General features: G+C 36.6%; 1 protein-coding gene across 3 annotated transcripts in view; it reads left to right on the top strand.

Moving 5' to 3' along the window:
• The window catches only part of LOC106460123 (zinc finger E-box-binding homeobox 1-like), a 138,996-nt gene that overhangs the window by 15,730 nt on the left and 113,575 nt on the right, over positions 1-9,691 (top strand). The window contains exon 1 of one of the 3 annotated variants that reach the window (XM_022386773.1): positions 2,474-2,492. The exons of the other annotated variants lie outside the window; for them this stretch is intronic. Within the exon in view, the coding sequence (XP_022242481.1) occupies positions 2,489-2,492 (4 nt within the window). The 5' untranslated portion in view covers positions 2,474-2,488. Of the gene's footprint in view, positions 1-2,473; positions 2,493-9,691 lie in introns of those variants that run through there. 3 annotated transcript variants of the gene reach the window in all.

The following is a 9,691-nucleotide window of genomic DNA, read 5'->3' on the forward strand; positions in this document are numbered from 1 at the left end:
AAAAAAAAACTTTCCACAGTTTGAGGCCGTTAGTGCGTTATAAAGGTAACAGTCAATTCACACTATTCGATCAGAAAAGAGTAGCCTAAGAGCTGTCGAGGGATGACGTTGACTAGCTGCCTTCCTGCTTGTCTATCAGCTCATAATTAGGGACGACTAGCGGAGATATTTCTTGTTGTGCTTTGCGCGAGTATTATCCAAAAGCAAACAAGCTTTTAATGTTTTGTTAGATGGAATTACAAAATTAAATCATAAAAAATTTCAACTATGCAGCAACTCGAGTCAGCTATCTTGAATAAGCAAACATTAGAAATTAATCCTTCCGTTGTCTTCAAGACCTAAATAATCTTACCTCAGAAAATAAAATAAAAAATGTTATAGTTAGAACTTAAGACCCTGTTACGGTTTTAAAAACGGCATTTTAGAGTTGTGAGTGCTTTAAAAAAGAGTAAAGGCCGGTCAGATGTAGCCCAAGAGTTGGAGAGTAGGTGACTGATGCTGATTAGTTGCTTTCCATCTAGTCTCTTCAAAATTAGGTATACGACTAGCGGAGATAACTCTGATGTATAGCTTTACGAATTATTGAAAACCTTTTTTTTTATCTGTGGTGATTCCTGTTAGCAAATCAGCAACTGTATTTGAAGTGTGTTTATCAGATTTGTTTCAAAATGAGGTTTCTTAATAAAGTGGAGTAAAATAAAACAAATAACGGTGAAACAATCGGTAAATTATAGTAACTTTACCAACACACTTAGAACTAGGGGGGGGGGACATTAGTCAAATTATAGTAACTTTACCAACACACTTAGAACTAGGGAGGGACATTCGCCAAATTATATTAACTTTAACAACATACCTAGAACCAGGGGAGGAGGGGACACTAGCCAAATTATAGTAACTTTACCAACACATCTAGTGGACAGAGCACAAATAGCCTATTATGTAGCTTTGGGCTAAAACAAACAAAAATGCAGCAAGAATACGTTTCTATTAGATTACGTAGAGTTTATGAAGTTTTTTATTATTTATGGGGACTTTGATTCAATGCACGCCTTCAAACCCAATATTTAGTTACAAATGTTATTGTTAGAAAGACGCTAAAAGAATTATGTTTCACTACTGAAACTGTTTAAGAGGGTTTTAAAGAGAAATGTTTATACGATTAGGCCTACGATACATCGTAAATTGATTTACGGTTTTTAGGGCTCCATACTCAAATAATTTTACTCAAATGTTTCATGTTTTCTGTACCTATATCAAAATGAAACTCGACAAACTCAATTTCATATATACTCGCGGCAGAACATCAAAGAAAGTTGAAGGTTACGATAAATGTCAAACTTTCCAAAAGCCTGAACAAAATGAAATGTTATTTTCATGTATATAAGAACGCGGAAACTCGTAGGCTTGCACTAATAGGGTTTCAAAGAATCGTCAAATGTTCAGAATATCTCCAGTTGAAGTGTTTGATAATTACTTTCATATTGAAAGCTGCAGGCAAAAGTTCTACTACTAACCCTACGCTGGCATTATTAGCATTGGGAAGATTAGGACTATATTTTTGTGGCACTATTAGCATTGGGAAGATTAGGACTATTGTTTTGTGGCACTATTAGCATTGGGAAGATTAGGACTATTGTTTTGTGGCACTATTAGCATTGGGAAGATTAGGACTATTGTTTTGTGGCATTATTAGCATTGGGAAGATTAGGACTATTGTTTTGTGGCATTATTAGCATTGGGAAGATTAAGACTATTGTTTTGTGGTATTATTAGCATTGGGAAGATTAGGACTATTGTTTTGTGGCATTATTAGCATTGGAAGATTAGGACTATTGTTTTGTGGCATTATTAGCATTGGAAGATTAGGACTATTGTTTTGTGGCATTATTAGCATTGGGAAGATTAGGACTATTATTTTGTGGCACTATTAGCATTGGGAAGATTAGGACTATTGTTTTGATAGAATTAAGATACTTTGGAGTCACAATTCCAGTTTAACCACGTGATATGATTATTCTTTATCACCTTTAAAGAGCTATGATGTTTCTCGGCCATCAAGTTTCGGTAACTAAGGAAACGAGATAAATGATAGAGCTAAACCACGACTTGAAACATAGAATATGTAGCGAATAGCCTGTCCATAAAGGATTAACGAAAACATCACTGTCTCACTGCTTTGTTGCCCCCACTCCCCAGTGGTAAATATGTAGTCTTAGTACGCTAAACTTTGGGTTTCGGTACCCGTGGTGTGTAGAGCACAGATAGCTTATTGTATAGCTTTGTGCTTAAGAACAAACAAACCTTACCTCTTTGTTTGCAGAAACGATTACAAAAAAAAAGGGGTTTTCCGTTACAGTGACTTTGACCATTTCATTGCATTGTTAGGTTTGATAGAAAGATGGACGGATATATTGACAACTAGACAAATATAGATGTTCATGTTGGGAGAACTTGGGGTGGAGACTAAGGAAGGAACGAACTGTACATGGGTAAGTTGGAAACACACACACATATATATGTGTGTATGTGCAAAATATAGATACACGCACGCACACACACACACAGGAACAACGTAAATTTATCTTAGATACTTTTTAGAGGGATGTCTTATTGATATTAACTAAAACACAGGTATAGCTACAAAGTTTATTTATCTAACATTTATTGAACAAATGTGATACACAATGTAAAACGTACTTATCCATATTTTCTATCTATTTTTATAAAGACTATTTATTTAAAAAACAGCAACAACTTATATTTATGTAGATTTAATACATGATATTTGTTTGGAGAAAAATCTGTATATATATATATATTTTACTTATTTAGACAGAAAATGTTCTCTAAAACTAGCCCGTATGATTAACGTCGATAACAACTTTCGTCTGCGATGATAATATCGGCATTCTTCCAGTGCCGGTTTGTATTTTTTTTTAAGACGTATATTTTACACATTGAATAATGTAAACACATTCTGCCTCGTCGTTACTGTGATTTATACAACACTTTCATCATTTGTATACATTGTACATCCGTACTTTCGTTTTGGAGCAGTGCCATCTGACAACATCAACCTATACTAATTAAATACAGAAAAAGCAACGAAAATAGAGGGAGAGAGGAAAAAAAAGGATCTGTCGCACTCAGTTAATTTTGAGACATTTTTAGCTTAAGTTTAAAGCAGTACGTCTCAGTCGTTAAAAAATGCCACCCAAATAGCGGCTTACGGTGTCTAGTAACAATTTAGAATATGTAATTAATGAGACATTGCAGTGACGCTCCCTTACAAGATGCTAATCAAAGTATTTTGTTAAACTATAACCAAGCCTTAATTTCGTGAACACGGGATCTTCTAAATAGTAGATGTTGTTCGTTTACATTGTTGTTGTTGTGTAAGAGTTATCGGGATTGATTTAGGACCTAACTATAAAACACGTTATTTTGTGCCTTTTCGTTTTTTTGTTTCTGTGTTTTTGCCAAAAAGCTGATTTCAGTTGGAAGTGATTGGAAATAACATTGTAAAACCACGGTAGAATGCCAGACGTCCAAACTGATTTCTATCTGATTTATATACACCCATATAAAACAGTACCGTACAAGTTTATACATATGTTTCGCATAGACATTATTTACAAATCTTCGTTTATATAAATAAAACACAAATTAAGAGTTACATATATTTTCATTTCTTGCTTTTGAAGTTCGTATGTCATGCTGTGTTGTAGCCTACAGAATGTATAATTCTTCTCGTGATTCATGGCATGCGCACGTTTTACTGTACGTCACGACAGTACAAACTGCAACGTTAAACGTCCCTTATGTGACGTCATTTTAATGTCTACTGACTGACTGACAACACACTACTGTTGATTAGTTAAAGCAGGTGACTCCTCCAGGCGGTCCCTGGCCTCCCTTTGGGGAAATAATTTCAAGCCCCAAACAAAAATATTTTCTGAAGGAGAAGCCACCCCCTCCAGTGTCTCAGCGGTAAACTGAAGGCGTATAAAGCTAAAAACCGGGTTTGATACCTGTTGTGGGAACAGCGAATTACAATAACCAACAAACCGAAAGAGTATAAATTACGCTATTCTACTGAACGGTGGTTAAAAGTTATTAAATATAATGATAATTAATTTGGTTATAATTGTTATTATACAGGAAAAAAAACAACATGTTAATATGTGAACAACAACAAAAACAAACAAGCATTGCACTAGAATTGCTCCATTGTGAACACGAACAATAATTTATGTAATGTTTAAAAACATCAAACTCCACCCACAGTAAATGGATATCACTTACGGTGTAGCAGGTTTTTACGCCCGTTGTTCAGTAGACACATTATACCAGTGCTGTACAGGAGTTTGATCTCTGCGTTGGGCACAGCACAGACAGCCCATTGTTTAGCTTCGTGCCTAATAATTAATAAAGAAAAAACAGATTTCCGGCTAGGTTTCCGAACTTAAAACGACACCTTTGTAAGAGTGACTCATATCGACTTCCCGGTATTACGTGTGGAGCTGATGAACCTTATCATTCTTTGGTTATAATAACAACTGTTTCTAGTATCTCCAGCTTGAAACACGGAGCTGCAGTTTTAATAGGAACCGAAAACAAAAACAAAACGTGGCGCTTGTTACTGCAGATAAAAGAACATAACGTTTCACCCATGTTCGTAAACACACACACACACACACACACACAGAGTCATGGACTAGAGTAACCTATATACTTATAATAAATTAACTACTTACATTTTAACGAAGATTAAAAAAGGCTGTCTGTACTGATCACATATTACTTAAGCCTTCACCCCCCGAAGAAGGAATGAAGTACTTTCTTCCAACAGTGCTTAAGTGAACGTGTTATCTTACACTGTGTGGGTGTATAAAGCAGTTGATTAAATAATCTCTTCATTTTGATTGGATCTGGAGATCTTGCTTTTATTTTTTTATATTTGGCCAACTATCCATAACATCGAAAATAAGAGAAGTTTTCACATATTTATATATCGTCGATGAAAGCTGAATACTATACTTATTTGTGTGCATTTAAGTAGGCCCTGTTTGAAATGCAAACTTATACTCATACACGTTTAATTTGCTGTCGATTTTATGTTAGGTTTTTGTCTGTTTGTGCTAATTTACCAACTTACTCATTACGACTAATTTCTTACTTTGATCTTATTTTTGGCCTGGTGGTTAAGGCGCTTGATTCGCCATCTGAGGGTCGCGGATTCGAATCTCCATCACACCGAATATTTTCGCTCCTTTCAGCTTGGGAGCGTTATAATGTGAAGGTCAAACCCACTATTCGTTGGTAAAAGAGTAGCCCAAGAGTTGGCGGTGGGTGGTGATGACTAGCTGATTTCCCTCTAGTCTTTCACTGCTAAATTAGGGACGACTAGAGCATTCAGCTCTCGTGTAGCTTTTCGCGAAATTCAAACCGAATAGATGAAACTGATTCGAACCCGCGACCCTCAGATTGCGAGTCAAACGCCCTAACCACCTGACCATGCTGGGCCTATTTTTATCAGATGACTTAAAAGAAGCTGCCAAAGGAAAGAACAACTCTGCAATAAAATGACTCTACATTTTATTTATTTTTTATTATTCTTGGTTTGTTCTACGTCTGGTTTTAATTTTACCCAACTAAATAATCAGTTTTCTACTTTATTATGTGTACATACGTAAAATTGCAATTAAATTATGTTTATATTCTCTGTCGTTCATTTTAAAAACACCTCGCTACATTCTCTCCATTGTGATTGGCTTATAGGCAATTAAGTTGCTAATTTCATTTTTGACTTCTCATTCTTTGTACAGTATACTTTTTTTCACGGTTTGTTCCAGTTTCATAGAACGTTCTCTGACAGTTTATCGCTACAGTTTACTTTGGGTTAGGTATCTTGTTATTTATTCGATCTTATGTTTTTTTTCCCTGTACCTGTCTTATATTTTTCTTCTTTTGTTTTATTTTTATACCAGAGAGTTTGTTTGGAGCCAATGAAATCTGGCGTTTCTTAGCAAAACCCTGTAAAAAACCAGCCTGAATATAAATAAGGAATTGTTTAGAGAGTATATGGTGCATCATGGTTTTAACTCTCATAGTCACCCGTTGGATTCCTGGTGGAGTTTGGTTTACTTGTTATGTTGCAGAACTTCTTGCAAAGTTGAACTAGGGACATTTGAACTGATAAACTAGAGGGAAGGCAGCTAGTCACCAGCATCCACTGGCAACTCTTTAGCATCTCCTGTCTGATCGAATAGCGAGATTTGACTGTTACTCTTATAGCGCACCCACGGCACTGAATTGTGAACCATGAATTATCTTATTTATGGCCCGGGCATACTAAGCACTAGGCCACACCTGGCCTGCTCTCCTACTAAATGAAACAAATTCTCAATTGTTTTTTTTTTCTTATGTTCTAGTACTTGCTGAGGAACTTCCCATTGGCTCAGCGATATGGCTTTAGGCTTACAACGCTAAAGATCAAGTTTCGATACCTGTAGTACACAGAACACAGATATCCGATTGTGTAGCTTTGTGGTTAACAGTCAGTAAACCATAGATTTCTGTGGAAAATAAGAAGTTAACGAACGTTTTCCGGAAGTTAACGAACGTTTTCCGACTGCCTCGGTAGTCAACTCGAGTTGCCAGCGGCCATTATTAAACCGTGCTGAAATATTAAGTTCATCGATACACAAATTCCTGACAGTAAGCCATGCCCCGTGCGATCCATTTGACAAATATTTGATTCTGTAACCCCAGTGGACAATCTTCATCCACTTGGATCAAACATAGTAAAGTTATTAACAAAATCGCTTGTGGCTCGATAGGGGGGGATAAAACGTCCAGTTTGTTAGACCAGAGCTACAGCTGGCGTATTGAAGTAATGTTTTTAGCGTTATACGCTTTCAGACTTTGCACTGAGCCACTGGGGTGGGAGGTGGGAGAGAAAAGAAAGGAAAAAAAAAGGCACAAGGAATCTAAGCGAAAACTACATAGATGTTGGTGAAATACTTTGTTGATTGTTTAACACCAGATAGTCAGTACTGACCGGTACAAACTAGTGTGTTAAACGCATATATAACACCGGCTGGTCAGTACTGACCGGTACAAACTAGTGTGTTAAATGCATATATAATACCGGATAGTCAGTACTGACCAGTACGAATTAGTGTGTTAAACGCATATATAACACCGGATGGTCAGTACTGACGGAGTAAGATTTTGAGGTTTGAACATATAACTCCAGATATATAATATTTATAGATCACGATAAACACCTACAATAACAATCCAGACCTACTGAGGTCGAAATGAGTAGTTTCGTTGACGACTTCAGTCAGATATTAATTGGTGATGCAGTCGAGATAGATTTAGATTTAAAATTAACTCCAAAAGAGGTTTCGGATCCGGAGGGATGTGGCAGAAATTAAACAGTGTAGCCAGTCAACATCATCCACCGTCAACTGTTGGACTACTCTAATTCAACAGTGGGCTTGACCGTCAAATTACAACGCTTCAACTGAAAGGGCGAGCATGTTCGGTAAAGGGATTCGAACCCGCGACTCGCAGATTGCGAGTTGAGTGCCCTTACCACCAGATCATGCCAGGCCTGAACGGAAATAATGGCATACTTATAATTTATCATACCTTTAGTAACAGAACATTTTTAGATTCTAAGTACATCTGTCTCGTCCCTCCATGAAACTCGTATTTTCTTGAAAGCTAAACCTTGCTAAAATAGTTTGTTTTGTTTTTGAGTTTCGCGCAAAGGGCTATCTGCGCTAGCCGTCCCTAATTTAGCAGTGTAAGACTAGAGGGAAGGCAGCTAGTCATCACTACCCACCGCCAACTTTTAGGCTACTCTTTTACCAACGAATAGTGGGATTGACCGTCACCTTATAACGCCCCCACGGCTGAAAGGGCGAGAATGTTTGGTGTGACGGGGATTCGAACCCGCGACCCTCAGATTGCGAGTCGAATGCCCTAACCACCTGGTCATGCTGAAATATTGGAGAAAAGTATCATCAAGATTGGTGTATCATTTCATAATCGTGGAAACTTCCTAGTATTTAATTACCATATTTTCAAATGGAGTTGTACCCAAGTGGTAATTCTACGGACCCACAATGGTTAAATCCGGGGTTCGATCCCACGCTGGGAAAGAGAGCATATTGCCCATTGTATAGCTTTGCACTAAGAAAACTCCACCACCAACCAATGAATTTCTTGTATATTTTATCCAATAAGAATTAGATATAACCATTTTAAACAATTTTAGAATATTGTTATTCAACTTAAGCTAACTTCAGACATCATAATTCGTTTAAAGATTCACAGTAAGAAATGAGTGTTAACTGTCATATTGCTGTAAACATTTATTTATTTAATGTTTTACAGAAAAAAGGTTTACATTAAGATATATATTCATATTTTCCTTCACCGTACCTATTACATACCAATATTCCGAAACGTTTTATTTGCTCTTGACCCACCCACCATGTTTTCGACTTCCCATAATACTATGCGGGTAATATTCTGCGCTTTGGTGATCGTCAGTTAGAGTTCGCTACGCTATGAGAATTCACCGTTAGAGTTATTCTCAAGTCGAACGTTTGTTGTTGTTGTTTTTAAATCTTTTTCATCGCACAGAGAATTGAATGTCCAAATCGATTCGTGGGATCACGTGAGAACTCGGTTAGATTACTGAGTTACATGTAAAATTAATTAACTAAAATGAGCGTTCACTTGGTTGAATCTAAATCCACTTAGAAGACACATATAGAGATGGTTGGCTAAGTTGGTAGTTCCCAAACTCTTTTAGCCTTCATGTGAATAAAAAACGTTTGAGGGCTTCCAACCTATAAAAATGCCTTAAAAAATGTGATTTATCAATTTCAAAAAATAATTATTAATGAACTTTAATGATATCTATAAAGTTCTTTTTATATTAAATTGTATATAATTGTTTATACTTTAATGTAGCCCTTTTCTTATCAATGCATGTCTATTATAATTAGACCATTAGCAATTCATTATGTTTGGGTTACATTTGTAGACTGATGAGCAATTAAATACACACTTAATTTTTATGTAAGGTTATCTTATTTTTGTTTTAAAGTATGGAGCAATCCTGTAATTTAATTAATTCAACGTATTTTTTATCGGCTTATTGTTTATTTAGAATTAAAATTAATTCAGCATCTTTGTTTTCGGCCCATTTTTGGCGACTCCCCAGAGAAACTTCAGGGCCCCCACTTTGGGAAACACTGACCTAAGTGTTCCAGGACTAAAGTCAAACGCTGACAATGAGTATCGTATTGAACAAAGCAGCAGTAACATTTAGACCAACTTTCACTTTCTCACTGGCACTGCCCCCCAGTGGCACAGCGGTATGTCTGCGGACTTACAACGCTAGAAACCGGGTTTCGATACCCGTGGTGGGCAGAGCACAGATAGCTCATTGTGTAGCGTTGTGCTTAATTGCAAACAAAACAAAGTCACTGGCACTAAGTATCATACTTAACATTAAGACCAACGTTAATTTTTTCACTTGTACTGAATAACAGTAACATTAGACGACCAACGATCATTTCCTCCCTGAATATACAGTGACATAGAACTGACGCACTACACACACACACACACACACACACACACACACACACACACACAC

This window comes from Limulus polyphemus, unplaced genomic scaffold, assembly GCF_000517525.1.
Source record: "Limulus polyphemus unplaced genomic scaffold, Limulus_polyphemus-2.1.2 Scaffold714, whole genome shotgun sequence".
Lineage (NCBI taxonomy): Eukaryota > Metazoa > Arthropoda > Merostomata > Xiphosura > Limulidae > Limulus > Limulus polyphemus.